This window comes from Hyperolius riggenbachi, chromosome 6, assembly GCF_040937935.1.
Source record: "Hyperolius riggenbachi isolate aHypRig1 chromosome 6, aHypRig1.pri, whole genome shotgun sequence".
NCBI classification, from domain to species: domain Eukaryota; kingdom Metazoa; phylum Chordata; class Amphibia; order Anura; family Hyperoliidae; genus Hyperolius; species Hyperolius riggenbachi.
The window spans coordinates 58,399,793-58,418,971 of record NC_090651.1 but is presented as its reverse complement, the minus strand read 5'-3'; the positions used below and the strand labels follow the sequence as shown (position 1 = coordinate 58,418,971).

The 19,179-nt window shown below is 43.9% G+C and overlaps 1 protein-coding gene across 5 annotated transcripts in view; it reads left to right on the top strand.

Annotated features, from left to right (window-relative positions):
* PATJ (PATJ crumbs cell polarity complex component) overlaps positions 1-18,874 on the top strand; it is a 396,175-nt gene extending 377,301 nt beyond the window's left edge. For 4 of the 5 annotated variants that reach the window (XM_068239365.1, XM_068239368.1, XM_068239364.1 and 1 more), the window contains 3 exons: positions 6,956-7,053; positions 7,316-7,442; positions 13,685-18,874. In XM_068239365.1, the coding sequence (XP_068095466.1) occupies positions 6,956-7,053; positions 7,316-7,442; positions 13,685-13,831 (372 nt within the window). In that variant the 3' untranslated portion in view covers positions 13,832-18,874. The remainder of the gene's footprint in view (positions 1-6,955; positions 7,054-7,315; positions 7,443-13,684) is intronic. The other variant, XM_068239367.1, reaches the window with a different exon arrangement.
* The last annotated feature ends 305 nt before the right edge of the window (positions 18,875-19,179 follow it).

Sequence of the window (19,179 nt, the reverse complement as noted above, 5' to 3'; positions counted from 1 at the left end):
AGGATTACATCAGTCTTGAAGGAGAGACAGAGGAATTTGGTTCCCAAAGGGAGGGAGACCACAGGGGTTAGCGAATGAGGCAGTGAACACACAGGCTGGGGGAGAGAGTTCCATAGGGAAGGCTCTTGAGAAGTTCTGGATGCAGGAGTGAGAGGAGGTGACACAGCCTCTATATTGCTCTCTCTTCAGTTGTCTTTTGAAGCGGACCCAAACCAAACATTTTTTTAATTCAAAATATTTAGCTGCACCACTCTGACACATACAAAGATAAAACACTCCTTCAAGCCTATAAAATTCAGTGCATGCTTTTCACCCTTCTCTTTTCATAACTCGGGTTATACAGGTGGCAGCCATTACTTCTGAGCTTAGTAGGTTTTAGATCATGGGTGGGTGTGTTTGTCATCAGCTACCCTCCCTCACAGGGGCGTCGTCTATGTGAAATCTCACACAAGCTGAGATCACCTCCCCTGTGACATCATCAGTAGCAGCCTGTGTTTTGTTTTTGTTTTTTTATCTCCTCCACCAGTCTGCCGGATTCTGTCCCGGCAATATGAAAAGAAGGGAGGGGTTCCTCCAATAATTGTAAAACGTTTTATATTTGTCATCATGCAACTGAAAAAAGGCTGCTATTTATTATTATAAGTTAGAAAATAGATTTTATTTCTGAATTTTTTGTATTTTTAATTTGGGTCCACTTTAAATAGGCCAGTCTCATGCAAAAGTTACTGTAGTTTGGTTTATTTTAATTCTGCATACATTTGTATGTACTGAGAATTCTCACTGACCACCCCCACTGGCCACTTACTCCTCTGCAGCGGTCTCCCAGGATAAAGCAGGTTGTCTCATTATGAACTACATATTGGCTGCAGCATAAACTGATCTGTAATGAATAGGTTGTTTCCACAGATATATAAATCTGCAGCAGTGTCACTAGAACTGCAGGTTTGTTTTCCTCTTTAGGCTGGATTCTCTTAATGGAACGGAGAGGTCTGCTCATATCTTGTGCTGCAGATAGACTGATATGCACTCGTATCTGCTGAGAATCATGACAGACGCTGCACAGTAATTTTGTCTGTTATTAGAGTTGGCTGGTGAGGTAGAGTCCAGAGAAAAGGTCAGGTAATTGTGTTCAGTAGGGTAGAAAGTCTTATCTCTCCAGTTCTCTCTCTGGATACAAATAGTGTGTGAACATTGAAGATTAGCATTCCCCGGGAGTCGCAACCACCCCTCCCCTCTCTGCACTGCTCTCTCGTCTCTCGTCAGTTTAATCCGCCTGTTACAGGTGTTGTAGTGAGATAAAGGCCAGCGCAAAGCTTTGTGCAACAACATTTTATACACGAGACCCCTTGCAAGACTGCTGGTGTGTGATCAGTGCATCTGCTGGTGCTTGTACGTTATTTGGGGGAATTATTATAGTGCCTTTACATAGCGCTGACCTCTTCCGCAGCACCTGTGCATATTGTATACAGGCTGTCCCGTACTTTCAAACAGGTTCCATTCCAGGAGATTGTACAGGAAGTTGAATCCTATTAAACATGGTGAAAGATGAATAAAGTATTTACTTTCAGACAACTCTGGATTTGGACCGATAGTATGTTTGTGTTTTTCTGAGTGTGCTATTACAGCAAAGTCCCCAGTAGATGGCACTGACTTGACAGGCAGCCTATTGAGCCAGGAATTTTGTCCCTTGAAGCCACTGGACCCGCCAGGGCTCAGGGCGGGTTCAGTGGAGCGCTTGTTAAGTTAATGCAGCGCTCGTTACACTGTTGGAGCGGAGCATAATTTAGCAGCGCACACTATGGCAGCATAGCACGCGCTGGAGATTATTACCTCGCTCTGCTGTCATTAAGCTGCACAGCTGTGCTTCTGAGTTTCAATAATCAAAGTAAATAAAAATTACTTTGAGACATCAGTGCAGTATTTTATTCATATAGCGCCGACATATTGCCCAGCGCTGTACAGAGTATATTGTCTTGTACCTAACTGTCCCTCAGCTCACAATCTAATCCCTACCATAGTCCTATGTCTATGTATGTATCGTGTAGTGCATGTATCATAGTCTAGGGCCAATTTAGGTGGGAAGCCAATTAACTGCATATTTTTTGGGATGTGGGAGGAAACCGGAGTGCCTGGCGGAAACCCACGCTGGCATGGTGAGAAACCTACAAACTGCTTGATCTGGCTGGGATTCAAACTGGGGACCCAGCGCTGCAAGGCGAGAGCACTAACCATTACGCCACCATGCTGCCCAGTATATATAAAATGCAATAACCACCCCTATGTGCAAGGCAAGAAACACTCCAGTATGGAACAGATAATGCATGGCAGTCTGCAGCAGCCAACAACATAGTACTGTACTGGTATCATAATCAAATCTATTGACCTCTATGAGCACAAGAACAGTTTTGAGGCTGACAGACTGCTGCGTTTTGAGGCTGGCACACAGCAGTGATGTCATGAACTGAGCTCATGGCGATACAGGACAGTTGTTCCACCTACTATTGCCCTTCTCTCACAGGTCAGCTGTCCTAGCCATGCAGTAATACATCTTGAAAAGGTGAAGCAGTAACCATCATACTATACCAATCCTGTGATATCCATCAGAGTGGATCACCATATGCTGATAGCCATCAAAATGTCCATTGCTCTAGATGTCCAAATAAGACTGCTGTAGATTGCCCATGGAAATGTGCAAGCGCTGATAGAGGCCACTGATAAGCACTAGTGTAAACAACTGGCTGCGGGTGACAGGCTGATGGCCAAGCTTCCGCACTGTCACTTGATAGAAAGCAGTCCCAGGAACGCCTGTACAAGTCAGGCTAGTGTTGGTGCTTCCAAGGGTCTAAATGGCTGATGACAACGGGGTGAGTGGCTGGACCACATGGCAGCAAGGTGGGCTGGTCAGACGGAACCATGCCACATAAGTCCAGCAGCAGAGAAGGCCACGTGCGTGCAACCCGACATGTTTCGCCGGTAACTTCCGGCTTTCTCCAAGGTGTGTGGCTACTAACATCTTGCTGACACTCATTCAAATGTGAGGCTAAAGCCAATCAGATTCCTGCCACAGCGCCCACCCAGGCTCCACAGCTTTAGCAGGACCCGTGAGTGGAGGAGTTCCTGTCCCACTTGCCAGTGTGGTCATCATCCGATCCTGAACACCGGCTGGTCAGTTGAGGGAACATAAAAAACACACAGAAATGCACACAAACAGCCATACAGAAGTTAGTGACTTGAGTATAAGCCGAGGGGAAGACTTTTGAGCACATTTTTTTTGTGCTAAAAATTTGGCATATATATATATATATATATATATATATATATATATATATATATATATAATCAAAAATGCCTTTTTTTCCCAATCCAAACATCCCAATGCAGTGATATGTCCAGTGTTGTAACGCAGTTGAACTGCTGTTAGTAATGGTGAAATGTCCGCACTGTAGTTGCACACCCTTCGGTATAATACAGTCATTTCACATGTATAGGCATTCCTGGGCACACCATATTCACCGGGAAATAAACTGGCTCTTATAGCCCACCCATGCAATCTGGCCCGGTCGGCCCATGATGCCAAGTGAGGCGACTTCCTCAGGCAGCAGAAGTCTGGGGGCAGCACAAGGCAGAAACAGGAAGTGAAGAGAGTCCCTGGCCAACCTATACTGGGGGCAACTGTACCTAGCTACCAATACTGGGGGCAACTGTACCTAGCTACCAATACTGGGGGCACCTATACCTGGCTACCTACCTATACTGAAGGTGTTTTTTGGGGGGCTCACCGCAGCTATAACATGTGGTGCAAATTGTCGGGTGCTGTACAATCATTCCAGCTCGGGGGGGGGGGGGGGGGGGGGGGGGGCACATCCTCACAAGTTTGTCTCAGGCAGCAAAAAGTCTAGAACCAGCCCTGCATGCAATTGTAGTTCCAAGCACTACTTACAACAATTACTGATGTTTAGTGAACTCCATTGGACGGGTCCACTTCCAACCTGTCCTAATTTGCATATACTATAATTAAAAATGTATGTGAGCTTTGAACTATTAACATGTTATTGAGCCCTTTTTTTAAATCAAGGTCTAAATCCAATTGTATACCATTTTTGGTATTAATGAAGTTTGAATTGTATTTTCTCATTGTGTGGCAATTAAACAAGGGTGGAATGGGACAATGACTAGGATTAATAAAGGGTTGTTAGTGTAGAGGTTAGCATGAGGAAACCTAATTACTGAAGAAATACATTATGTCAGACATGTTACACTTGTCTCTGTCTCCTTATCCACTATGGGCTTGATTCACAAAGCGGTGCTAACTGTTAGCATGCCTATGAAAACCCCCTTAGCACGTGTAAACGAGCTTTTCGTGCGTAAAACTTTACGCGCGCACTGCACAGAGCGCTCTGCGCGAAGTGCCCATTAAAGCCTATGGGACTTAGCACGCGCATAGCACTTTGCGCGCGCAAAACTTTGCACACAAAACTTAGTGCGCAATCTGATTGAGAAATCTGGTGCTAACCTACTTAGCACCCTGGTTAGCACGTCTAAAGACTTTACATGTGCTAAGTAGGTTAGCACCGCTTTGTGAATCAAGCCCCATGTCTCTTAAGTCAATTGTGCAGAAGACGGACTGAACCACAACGCATTTAGCATATTTGTCATAAAACGTGATCATAGTGCAACATTAACCACTTGTGGTGGGGTTAAGAGGAGATCTCTACAGGATATAATTTAGTGGAGAAATACGTTTGTTTCTCTAATTCATTACTGTGTTCCTAAAGAACGTGTAACCCTTCCTATGGTTGATGTGCATTATCTCGACTTAGACTTGCTTTCATAAACTTCCTACTGTGACCCTGTTGTACAACACAGAGATTGTTTGTTGGGGTTGTTTCTTGTCTTCCTGGAAGGGATATGCATGCAGGTAATCTTGGCCAATGTTTTACGGTTGTTGGGCAGTTGGGGTGGGTGTCAAATCTGACAAGATTAGCTGCATGCTGGTTTCACAGGATCAGTGTATGGGCCCCTTCAGTCAAACCTGCTGCTTTCAGCCTAACGACGTACACACAATTAGACGCGTGTACATACGGGGGTCACAGATGGTGGTAAATGCCCTTCATGTTGCTCCTCTCTGGCTTAAGTGGAAAAGTGAACATTTTCTAAGCTTTGTTCATAGTCAGTGCATTATTTATATGTGTTCTCTTTACAAATTCTGCTTCATCTTTAATGATATGCAGTTCAATAAAGCTGCAGCGCGGTCTGTGGAGAGGTGAGGAATACGGAATTCTTGGCTCTTAAGATTGATGAAGCTGGCAATGGCATATGTGGTACTCTGCCATTAGTCAGCTTTATAAAGCCTGGTACACACTTCCAATTTTGATTGGCAAATTTTCCACTTCCATGTAATATGAGAGCTTATCTGCACAATCTGTTCATAGCATTCAAAATCTGTTGGCCCGCATACTAATAGAGGTATTAAAATTGGCCAATCATTTGCCAATCAGGATTGGATGCATGCGCCAAGCTTTAGTCTTTCTGAGTGAAAGCTGCCAAACAGAGCTTTCCGATTGGTAGGGCCACCGATGGGTGGATCAGTGATGTACAGGCCAAAGTAAAGAACAACTCCACTAAGCATTTTTTCATTTCAGTCTGCATACACCTGAGGATTTGCAAAACCTGCAGTGAGCTCATGTTGCCCTCTTTTTTGCAGACGTAAAGCACTCCTATGTAAGGCAAGCCACAGTCTGGTGCACTCCTATGTAAGGCAGGCATTCACATACCCAAGGCGACATGTGACCTGATGAGATGAGCTTGTGCATGTACCAAGCAAAATATTTGTAACCAGGCTGTTTTTCTTTTTTTCTTTTGCTGCCTGAAAAAGTTTATTTTCAGGTATGCAAGTGGCAGCCTCTGTCTTGTGGGTACCTTGTCGGGAATATAGTAAACCTCAATGATATGCAAATTACAGCCATAAAAGTTTTCCTGGCAGAATACAACTTCTGATGGCATGGAGAGATAAAAAAGGTAAATAGTTCATGGCTTTTAATGTGTACCTGAGATGAGACGCATCCTCGGGTGCCATACTTTCCTGGGGCTTCCTCAAGCACCCTTAGGGCTAAGGGGGCTTAAAGCAGTAGGATGAGCCATACTATGCCAGTAGGAAAAAACACATTTATAAGTAGATAAATACTTGATCTACTTACATAACACATGTATTGTACTGTCAACGTTTTGATTTCAGTGAATTTTATATAGTAAATGAAGATAATTCTGTTCCTGGTGGGAACTCTTTTGCCCACAGTTTAGGCTAAATCCTGATGTCATTTCTGCCCTTTACTTTTTTCTTTTCTCCTCCAATCGCTGAGTCACCTCAGCCTTGCTTGTAAACACAAGTGAGCAGAGGATCGTGTTTCAGATAGGCAGCTAGGCAGGGAAATAAATGGAAAAGGAGGAATAGATTATAGATAAAAAGAACCCCCAGCATGCAACTGTTTGGCACTGACAATTAAAGGGCCAGTGCGCCTTAAGTATGTGATAACTCCAAATCATAACAGCAGAAAAAGTTTTGCACGCAGGATTAGCATCTTTATCACTTAATATACTAAGACCAGTTGCTGTTGAAATGTGATTTTTTTATGGTGATAATCCCACTTTAAGGAAGCCCCAGGTAAGTATGGAACCTGATATGCTTCTTATCTCAGGTTCCCTTTAACTCTGGAACATTTAATAGGCTGCCATTGAGCAGAAACGACAAAACATTCAATCTACTTTGTAAATGTTTAAATATAAAGTAAAACCATGGGATGAAAAAAAAATAAAAGGTCATTTTAGGAGTAGGAGGATAATGTGTTTTTATTTGTTTTTGTTTTGTTAAACCAGTTATTTATGTGGGAGGGGCAGGGGACACTAGTGGAACTGCAGAATTGCGTGATTGAGCTTTTTATGTATTCATTTATTGTAGGTTGTAGCAGACACCAACATTAGTGCCATCGCCAGCCAGCTGGAGGGCATGTCGCTGAGTCAGAGCTTCACCTCTGAGCACCCGAGTGACGAGGCTGAGTGAGTATATGCCATACATTACAGGTCATACAGTAGCTGGTGGAGTACCAGATCCCAGCATGCCTCACCAGGGAAAAAGTGCATCAGTTAATTGCAGATCACTGAACTAACTTAACTAAAGCATGTTATTAATGCAGAAGACCAGAGGAATCTGTGCACTTATCTCCTTTTTAGATCTTTGCAGTCTGTCACAGGCTCAGTGCTGTTGTGTAGGGGAAATGCAGTACCATAAGAGTACCAGTCATTCTCTGTTCTCGTTCAGCAGGTCACCTGTGCCAAAGATCATTCACCTGGAGAAAGGAGCAGACGGACTCGGGTTCAGTATTGTCGGGGGGTACGGAAGCCCTCATGGAGACTTGCCAATATACGTCAAGACTATATTTTCTAAGGTGAGGTGTTATTATGATTAGGGCCTGAGCCCACTAACGCAATTGTGTCTGCTTCTGTCTGCTTTTCAGCATCTGTAACATTGATGTGTAGCTGAAAAGTGCATCAGTGGGCTCAGGCCCTAGAGTCCAGCAATGTCCTGGCTTGTCATTTGCAAAGCTGTTACGTTTGCAGAAAGCTGGGGTGAATTCTGTAAAGTCACAAGAAGTTGGTCTTACTGCCAAACACAGCCCATTCCTTTTCTAGTCTACACCACCTAAACACAGGTTAAGGGTCCATGAGGCTCACTGGGCATACCAGAGTTCTGTGCAGTTTTAAATGATTCAGATGAATGCGTCAGTTTTCTTAACACTGCTTTATGCAATCCCACATTAGTCGACTCTGCTGTAAAGAAATGGGATGGTACAGTCTGCTCTCTTTTATTCCCCTAAATCCCGTGCTTAGTGAACTGGCCAGTAGATTTTTCTTGCTTTGGGTTGAAATTTACATGCGTTTTATGCCATTTACCAGACTGAATTTTCCTTTCAGATGGATATTGAGTCCGGTTTTAATGGAGATTAAACTGTGGAAAGATCAATTTAGGATTCAATCCAGTAATGGTTCCCAATCAATTCTTGTTTAGCTTCTTTTGATTATAAATTAATATTTTCAGAACTACATGAATGAATGAGTAGAGATGGTCATGTCTGCCTGGCTTAAAGCCTGACTGTATAATACTGGATTGTTTTTATGACTGTGTGGAAAGGAGTTAAAAGGGCCCGAGTGGATAACGAAATCTGATAACGATAAACCTAATTGTCAAACTTGGTTAACGATAAATAGCATTGTAAAAACAGACGAGAAGTAATAACAAAAAGATATTAACGTTAAAAATCATTACGTAATTCAACAATACAGCTTAACCCAACCCTACTCTCACACAGAACCCTCCCCTGGCGGTGCCTAACCCTAAGCACTCCCCCAGTGGTGCCTAACCACTCCCCTGGTGGTGCCTAACCCTAACTACTCCCCTGGTGGTGCCTAACCCTAACCACTCCCCCGGTGGTGCCTAACCACTCTCCTGCTGGTGCCTAATCCTTACAACCTCCCCTTCCGGTGTTGACTAAAACTAACCACCGCATGGGTGGTGCCTTACCCTTACCACTCCCTTACCCTTATGTTGCAAGCTTCTAAAACAATAACATACTTCAAAAACTTAAATGTTCTAATGTTGTTAACGATATTTTTCTGCTTTTTCCGCCGTATTAACGATAATTGCACTAGAGTCTATGGCGGCGCCCTTTTCGTCCACCCTCAGTCGGCACCCTTTTTTCCTGCTACCATATATACTATTGCGTGAGTTGAACTTCATACACATGCTGGATAAATCTCAGCTGAGATAAGTTTCCTTCCTTGTCAGCCTAGAGCAGGGATGTTGAACTCCAGCCCTCAGGGGCCGAGGTCCTCACACAGTTTTGGCACAGCTCAAATTAAAGGGGAACTGAAGAGAGAGGTATATGAGGCTGCCATGATTATTTCCTTTTAAGCAATCCCAGTTTGCCTGGTTATCCTGCTGATCCTCTGCCTCTAATACTATTAGCCATAGCCCCTGAACAAGCATGCAGCAGATCAGGTGTTTCAGACTTTAAAGTCAGATCTGACAAGACTAGCTGCATGCTTGTTTCTGGTTTTATTCAGATACTACTGCAGAGAAATAGACCAGCAGGGCTGCCAGGCAACTGGTATTGATTAAAAGGAAATAAATATGGCAGCCTCCGCATACCTCTTACTTCAGTTCCCCTTTAATTGATGGGACTGAATCAGGAAGGGTGTGATTCATCAATTAGAATACACGTCTCTATTTTTCTGTCCATCCTAAACATCAACATGCAGGATGTAACTACAACTCATGAGGCCTCTCAGCAAAACTTTAATGTGCCCCCCAATGCTCACACCTTTACCCTTGGTGACCCTCACAGCCTGGGGGGCCATCTTACAAGGATCATAAAACAAGTGTGGTCATCATAACCTTTGCATCCATAACCAGTGTAGCCACAATAACACCTGATATGAAGGATGGATCCCTTTATTGAAGGAAGGGAAGGTTAGTAGTTGGGGGAGGGGGGGAGCCTTCACAGCTCTGGGCCCCCCTGCCATTGTAGGGGCTGCTCCCCTGTAGTTACGCCCCTGCCGACATGGATATGGCCCTTGAGGACTGGAGTTGACACCTGTGGCCTAGAGTCTAGTATGGTGGCCCCACTACACCATTTTGAGCAAATTGCCTTCGTTTCCCCAGCTTGGCAGGTGCCCCTTGTTCCTTCATCACCTGTCATCCCTCTTCCCCTGTCCATAGAACACTACACGCTGCTCAGCCATAGATAAGACGCGTGTCTGTACAGTGCTTGTTTCCAGAAATGTTGCCCAAACGTTAAGAGCCACAGAAATGCACAGTCAATAATATCTTGTTGTATTCTCATTTGGTATTCACTAGATGTAAATTCCATGCTATCACTATATTAGGTGGTGGTCTGCAATGGCTAGCACACAAAATGTTCACTAAAGTCAAGTTAAAATAAAAGGTTAAAAAAATACTTAAAAATAGCTCATTTGTCGGGTAGTAGAAGCGTTTATATGTACTTATATGTAGTGGCTGGATAGTGTACTGGTTAAGAGCTCTGTCTTTACCATCGGAGACCAGGGTTCGAATCCTAGCTAGGGTCAGTACTTATTCAGTAAGGAGTCCTTGGGCAAGACTTCCTAACACTGCAGGGTGGCCTCTTGAGCGTGCCCTTAGCAGCTGCAGCTCTTGAGCGCTTTGAGTCCAACAGGAGAAAAGCACACTATACAAAAGTTCAGATTATTATGTGACCTCACTACAGTGTACAGTAGACTTCAGCAAAAGAAGCAAATTATAAGCTGTGTTGGCAGGGGCGTGACTAGAAATCACTGGGCCCCTCTGCAAAACTTTGGATGGGGCCCCCTCCCCCTCGCTTTCTGCACAGGTAAACTGAGAACCAATGTTATTCAATTGGCTCGTGCACACTTGAATGTGTTTTCCCCATGCAGATAAAAACAGACAGCAGTGAAGCACTGCAGGCATTTCCTCTATCAATTACATTAGCTTCTGTGATAAAACCGTTATGTTTTCACAGATACAGACACACATGGTGTGCAGAAAAAGCATACAGAAAACACAGACCAGTGTGCTCCCAGCCTCAGCTTATTACACTCACTCTGTCCATCTCTGGTGAAACAGAACTGGCTCTGCAGCCTCCTCCAGCATCACTACAGTACACAACTCTTTTGGAAGGAGGGGGGGTAGAGAGGTTGGGGGCAGGGCACTGTACACAAGAGCCTGCTGCACACTAAATAGGGACTGTCTACAGATCTTTGTCTGACTTCATCAGTGGCTGAGCAGATGCAGTTATCGGAACACTTATGCAGAGAGCAGAAAGTTTTTTCCTCTCCGTGCCCTTAGTTGTGAGTCTCTCAGGAGAGACAAAAGAAACTCCTCCCACCACGGGGCCCCCCCAGAAGCTGCATTACTCGCAGGGTCTATTGTTGTGCTCCTGTGTGTTGGAATACAGCAGCCACAGAACACAAGCAGTCCCTGGTGAGGTTATAGGTTTGGCTATTCTGCATCAGATAAAATCACTGGATCAACACCACCGGTGGTTACCTAGTAATTATAGTCTTGGATGTCTTTCAATGCAAGGAAAATCTAAGCCCTCCTTAAATGCAGATATAGCATTTACCATAACTACATCCTGTAGTAATACATTCCACATTTTAATCACTAGGAGGAGTCCCATAAAATCCATTGACTGGTTGTTTGGGATTGAGGATGCTAAAACAACATGCCCAACTGCTATTATTTCCTGGTAAAGTTTGCGTTCCCCTCTCCATAGCTCCAGGGCCTGCTGCTTGGCAGATAGTGTTTGTATGTGGAAAGTTCACCTGAAACCGTGAAAAATGTTTGTCTCAGGCAACCGGTATTGTATGGCTGTACAGGGAGCTAGTGCTGTGTGACACATCTAAACTATATGCCAGCTGCCCAAAAACTTCACTCGCAAATGGAGAACCTCCCCCTCCCCCTCCCCCATGGGACGCCCCATCGGTTAACAGCATGAGGTGTAAGAGAATAACAAAGAACAAGATAATAATGAGAAGATTAGCGGGCTGTAGCAAGCAGAGCATCCACTCCTTTCTAATTAAAAAAAAGATCTTTTATCGATAGACAATTAGGCCAACATCCCAAAAAGACAACCTATAAAATACATAAAACCCAGCTGGGGCCTTGGACTGTATTCAGAATGGGGAAGCTCTATACGGCACGTTCCATGGACCTGTAAGCAAAGACTGCAAACCATTATCCTGTAGGAAAGCCTAAATTTCACAAGAAGAACAATTAATTAAAGGACACCTGAAGTGAGAGGGATATGGAGGCTGCCATATTTATTTCCCTTTGAACAATACCAGTTGCATCCAAGTATATGCCAATTTGGGGAAATCCTGGATACCCCTCGAGCATTGAGCAGGTAGGCCTCTCTGTCTGGGATAGAAAGGGTTTGAAAATGTTGGGGCATCTACTCGACATTAGAAAAGACACTTGTCATGCTTTCACTGATCTTAAAGGGACTCATCTAGTGACGTACTACCATACCTGCAAATTACCGGTAGATTGTTTTGTCTGGTCTAATCACTGATGGTAAATCGATAGCTGAAATAACTACAAAGACACAAAAGTGTGCTTGGAATTTGCACAGTATCAACATTTAGAACAGGAAAAAAAATTCATTTAGCACCACTGAAATATTAGGGATCATTGAAATCAATTAAGTATCCACCCATATTGAAGTATCAAAAGACAAACCTTAAAAACAAATAAAATATCCAGGAACTAATAGATCAATACCATTGAGTCAGCAGGTAATATATCATATGAAATAGGCAGAGGAAAATTTCCCCAAGAAAGGGCTAAAATAGCCCTCACAAAGGTATGATCCGAGTCATAGGTAACCTCCAGCACAATGACGTGATAATTCAGTCACAAAGCAAAAAACAATAAGGGATGGTATAATTATGAATCCATAAAGTGCTATGTTAATATAAACAATAAGTGCATATGCACATGATTCTAATATCTGAGAATCATCAATTGCAATGGTAGTGCAACTTAATAAAGGAGTGATATTTCCTGAGCTACACCCATACAAACCAAATAGTCAGTCTTAATGGGTGAGGCTCCGCTGCTCAGTAAGGCATACTCTTAATGCATTGCATGGTCTAGCACCACTTCATTAGAAGGACCCGCAGTCTGTGGTCTGATGTGGTGCTCATCCGCATTGCTGCTGGGCTTTTGTAAAGCATGCGGTATGTGTGTGACATCAGACATGCGCCATGTGCTTAAAGAGAATCTGTACTCTAAAATTCTTACAATAAAAAGCATACCATTCTATTCATTATGTTCTCCCGGGCCCCTCTGTGCTGTTTCTGCCATTCCCTGCTACAATTCTGGCTTGTAATTGGCAGTTTTAGGCAGTGTTTACAAACAAAAGACATAGCATGTGATAGGCTGAGAGGAGCTCCGTACAGAGCCTGCAGGGGGCCTGAAGAGGGTGTGTATAGCTTCTATCCGATCACAAGCAGATTAGCACATTCCAGCCTGAGTGCCTGAGCCCGACAGAGGTAAGAAGATTAGATCATATAACAGAGATAATACAGCCACTGTGCAACTAGGAAAGGCTGCAGTAAGACAGACCACATTAGAACAGGCATAGGAACCTATAGGATAGAAGAAATAAGGCTGAAAATTTTGTTACACAGTCTCTTTAATGTCTGAAGCTTGCCCACAATGCGGAAGATGAATGGGGACTGTGGTGGTAGACAGCGGACATTAAAGTATTAAATGCATGGGGGGGTGTGATGGGGCACATTTACATTAGCGGGCGGTTGCGGTGTCGCAAGATCGAATACCGAAAGATTTCATGCTGAAACCAATCGGGAATCGGCCTGTGCTGTATGGGCAGCCAACAGATCTCTCTCCGAGAGAAATCTCTCTTGGTCGATCTGCCCATATATAGCCTGATTTATGGGCACCTTTAGAGGTCAAATATTGGAGCAGTTTAGCCTGGAATTTTGTCATCCGAATTCCAAATAAACACCTCTCTGGATGTTGTATCTGTCTGGAGCTCTTGTGTGAGTGTGTGCGCCATTTTTACATAACCAGAACAGCGACTGATTTTTATGATAATTTTATCCTTAGGGAGCGGCTGCGGTTGACGGAAGACTGAAGCGAGGAGACCAGATATTGGCGGTTAACGACGAGAGCCTGGAAGGCGTCACACATGAAGAGGCGGTAGCCATCTTAAAGCGTCAGAAAGGAAATGTCACATTAACTGTTTTATCGTAATGATGAATCTTGCCGGCGAGTAAAAACAGAGACACCGGGTTCTAACTGAGAAGATGCTGGTGCCTGAGGAGCGGCATGCCTTGGCGACTGGCATGTCATACTGGGACTTGTAGTTGCCCAGCTGCAGGCGAGTTCCTGCTTGGCAAGTTGTATTAGGGCTTAAAGTTCCTTTGTGCAAAGCATGCTGGGACTTGAGGTTCCCCAGCAAAAACTGCAAGCTGCCTATTGCCAAGAAAGCGTTTTGTTCTTCACGGGCCCATCTCTGCTCACCTGTCCCTCGCCATAATAGAATCCTTTATAGAAGCACATTGAAAACACGTCGCCACCTTATTACCTTAACTGAGAAGTCTTCCAGCTGTGTGACCTGATCTGTGATCTCTGTCCCTTTCTCGTTAGTGTACGTTAATGCAAAGGCAGATGTTGTCCCCTCTCTTCCAGCTCATTCCTAATAAAGGGATGTATGGATTAATGTAATCTAGCCCTAGAGGTAATAATAGTCTTAATAGTGTCAGCCAAAACCTATAGCCAACATAACTAGCGGTTCAGATACTGGGTAAGCCATTCAGAACGCCTGGTGTGGAGATGACGGTGTGACCTGTCTGGTTGCTTGCCAATGATGGCCGTGCTCTGTACTGATCACATTATATGCAGCTTTTGTGACGCGGGGTCTATTTATAGAATGCTGGAATCAGTTTATGTTCACCTTAGTCATATTCTCTCAATTTTTAAATCACATTTACTGTCGCTGTTCACCGACACTCGGCACAGACTATATTTCCTAACATCTGGATTTGGCCTTCCCATGTTAAGTTGGAACTCCGACAGCAGAGTTTTAAGTGTTGTGTCAGACACCATGCAGACTCATGCCACTTGCATTTATTGACCTATTTACAAAAGACCAAAACCAATGACTAGATTTTTTAAAGTGGCAATTTAGGCTCTCATGTTTTCAATGTGATCTCTACTTCACAGTTAATGTGGACCTCCACTTTAAATTCCAAGATAAAAAAAGAGCCAGAATGGCACTAACTGTTCCCTCTATTTTTTTTATACCTAACACAAAACATTGCAAAGCACTGTGCTGATAGCGTGGGCTTGATTTTTACATCAGAGGTCCACTTTAATACCATTTTAGTGACAACACATAAAAAGTGGCAATCAGTATGATCGCCATTTTCTGATTGCCAAATGAAGTTTATTTTCAGTGTGACAAACAGCACATGTGACAATAGACACCAGTGGTGTTTGTAGCCAACAACCTGATTGCCACATTTGCACGGCACTAATCGCAATTTTTAAGAGTACCTATGGTCCAAATGACCTGTAAAGAGGATGATGGAGGGGAGGAGGGCGGGGGGTCCTGGGGTTAATTTCCTACCTGTTCTGGTATAATCCCTCTAGGTAGGTGATCGCTCCGCCTCCCCTCTGCATTACCACAGCCCGCCACCAGCTCCGTAGCCATGGCCTAACTGGTGGCTGCCGAGCTAGAGGGGGCAGCGGGGGAAACGTTTCCAGAGGTTTACAAAGTTTTCACTGGTTTTCCAGAGCTTTGGCAGTCTTTGGAAACATGTCTGCACCTGCATTGCTGAGGAGGGGGGCAGAGCGGCACTTGTGTCCCAAAGACGTCGGTAGAAGAGAGTATTTAACCCCAAGATCCCCCCTCCCCCCAATCCGTATTCATTAAATGGAATCTAAACTGATGCCTAGTAGACACCATACAATTTTCTGTAAGATGTTTCTGCTTTGCTGGGATTACACGGTGCGTTTTTTGCTTAGAATCGTTCCGATAGATGCCTTCAATGATAAAATTCCAACATGTCCGATGTTCCGCTTGATTATTTTCCGCTCAATTTCTCATAGCAGTCAATGGAAAAAAGATAAGAAAAACGAGTGGAAGATAATCGAGCAGAAAATCGAATGGCTAATTGCGCGCTGAATCGAACGCAAAAAACGTAACATGTAATCCCATTCGATTTTCTGTAAGATTTTCAGTAATTAGATTATTTTCTGTAGAGAATGGTCATAATCTCTGGTGCATTGTCTTCTGGTTATCTCCTGCTGAGTAGAACAATACTTAAAGAGACTCCTTAACAAAAATTTTAGCAGTATTTCTCATATTCTACAAGTTCCTAAGGCTGTTCCATTGTGCTCTGGCTTACTGCAGCACTTTCTACTTACACAGTCTTTGTAATAAATCAACTTATCTTTCCCCTGTCGGCTGTGTCTGGAAGGCTGCCAATTCTTCAGTAATGTGAACAAGTTAACTCCATCCAAGCCCCTCCAGTGCTCCTGTGATTATTCCTCACAGACAATGTCCTTGCTCTCACTGTCAGCTTGTCTTCTATCTGTGAGGCTGATAAACACAGACTGATAAACTGAACAAAGAATAGCTGGCTGATGAGGAAGCTGCCTGTCAGGCTGACACATGTGCCGACACGAGACTACAGGCTCTAAAGACACAGCTTGTCATGCTTCATTGACATAGAGCTCTTTCAAAACTTGCACATAACCTCTGGAGACTGAGTTCAATGTGTAACCCACTGAATTCTCTGTGTACTCACTGTGTATTAACTGAGTTCACTGCTCTGCTGATGTACTTCCTGTTTTGGTGGCCATCTTTTCTGTTTACAAAACAGTTTATAAAACAGTTTTTTTACCCTCTTAATTGCAGCGGAGAGCAGCAAAAATATTACAGAGGGGGCTAGGACATGACCCCAAACAGGCAGGGATGTTTGTTTATACTTCATTTTGTGAATACAGATTCTCTTTAATTGCTCGGCAAATAGATGGGTAGATAATTTCCAACATTTTGGAAATTATCTATCTGGCAGGTAAATCTAATGCTGGGCATACATGGGTCGACCCGGCGGCTCGATTCAGTGGTGAAGTAGGTTTTCTTTACAGCGGTCTTTTTCTCTCCATCCAAAGGAGCAGCCAGACACCAGTCCAGTAGCCGGATACCTCAGCAGCAGCACTGCTTTATCTGCAGCGAGCCCAGCATGCCTGGACAGGGATATGAAATAGGTGAGGAGGGGAGGATAGCATTGGGGTCTGAGCTAAAATTTATAAACTCACAAAGCAATCACATGATCCGTTTCATACAGATTAGGTGAGATCCAATCAAAATGTTTAAGTCTCCATTTTGGTAATTGTTATTGGGATAGCAATTACAAAGAGCTGCTTTGTAACCGTTTTCCATGTGGTGCACAGATCCAAGTCAACATAGGTTCCATTGATCGTTCCATTGGTCCATTTTGGGAAATGGTCCAATTTTGAGGTGAGTGTGCACCTAGCCTTCCTCCAGGCATAGCAGATAGATATAGACTAGAGAAAACACTCACAGCAACAGCTAGCAGTGCATTGCTCTGACCTCATCTTTTCTAAGCGAGCAAATGTATCGCATGATGTCAGGAACAAGTAGAAAGGCCACTTGTACAGTCATTTGACAGTTTCGGGATTGAATGAGAACAATTAGAATGCGAGGCTATTGTATTTCAGCGTGGCCATATAGAAAGCAATACTGCCCTATCACTGTGATTAAGAGATGCACAATAAACTATGTGGCCAGATTAGGAGGTTAATCAGGGTAGCTTAGTGACAGAAGGGCCCTTGTATGCCTACCACACAATTCAAAAATACACGATTCAGAGGTGCAAATTCATCTACAGGTATCCATCCAAAACAGCTGTACCAGTTCTCATGGGAGCTGATCTTTTAAAGGGACCCTGAGCAGAGACATAAAATTAAAATTTGGACTTACCCGGGGCTTTCTTCAGAATCCTTGTGGGCTATGGGGGGCTGGAGGAAGCCCCAGGTAAGTCCAGATTTTAATTTATGCCTTTGCTCTGAGTCCCTTTACGATTCAGAAATGCTGATAAAATGCGAATAATTTCAGCCATTCTCCCCCACTGTAGTCTCCAGCTCCCCCTTGTGGTCTTGCAGGCACACTGCTCCATCCGTCCTGAATGGCACGCAGTATACAAGTGATGTGTACAGTGCTGTCAAGAGAGAACTTCTATTTTTTCTGTAGATCTCAGTATATGTATATAATGTGTGTGCGGAGATAAGGCTTCTATTCTATTTAAGAGAGAGAAAATTAATTTTTTGAAGAAATCTAAGCTTTGTACCTAATATGCTCAGTCGCTGTTTGTCTTGGTTAGTTAGTTACAATGTTGTTTTTTCCCTCCCCCTCTGCTGCTAACAGGATAATTTCATGGCCCCCTGGTGGTGGAAAGGAAAATTGCACTGATATGATGGGAACAGACCTATGCTGATTCCCGTTTTAATGCCCATTTCCTGGCACAGATGTTTTTTTTTTCATTCTTTGTAGGCCTGGGGCAGATTTGCAACTCACAGGCCTATAGGCACAAGCGTTCTGGTGTCCTAAACTCCAGCCTTGAACACAGCCCACACCCACAAGTAAAAAAAAAATATTCAGAACTCTAATTGGCCTGGATGCGCCTTGCAGTCCGCCTGCGGCCTGGATGCGCCTTTCAGGCCCCGACTTGCGGTCCGCAGCGTTGGCGCCCTAGGCCTGCCTTATGTCACTAACTGTCCTTAGACTCTTACACTCTAATCACTGTCTCAAATCATCCTTCGTGTCATGAGAAAAGTATTAGGGTGTAAGTGTCTGAGGTCAGTGATATGAGGCAGGGATTAGACTGTAATCTCCAAAATTCAATGATCTGAGGGGCCGCCTCTCCAACATACAGCGCCTGTAGGCACCTGCCCACAGTGCCTTATGGGAAATCCGGCCCCACTTAGCGGCAGAGCTTGTTCTTTATCTGTATAGATGATCCTTGATTACCTGATATCGCTACTTTTAAAATCCCTAGTCAGGAGCTTCTCCAGCCACTTTCAGCAGATCAGACGTGAGGTGACATCAGAGGCTGCCGGTGTAATGTCTGCCCTACTGCTTCCTACATCACTGTGCATGCCCAGTGTATTCTAAATTGGTTACTTCCCTTCCGAATTCTTTAAATTGTAGGCCCCCTACATACCTCAAAGTTTGAGGTGAGAGAGGGGCACCTCCCCCCCCCCCCCCCCCCCCTCCATAAACAGCATATACTGGAAGCCCTAAAGCCTATTTGTGCAGCAATTGTTTAAATATCTCTGCTGCCCAAATTGGTCACGAATGATAATTTCAGGCAGCGGTTATTAGAGGAAATTGAGGCCCCAAATATGTAAAAAAGTAAATACTTGCCTAAGGAGAGAGGAGATTGTCATCTTTAAAAGGGCATAAAGATGGCAGCCTACATAGATCTCTAACACCAGGTTTGCTTTGAAGGCCTTTTTACATAGAAGTGCTTTAGGCTACGTGGGGACATAGCTAGCGGAATGGAATAGTG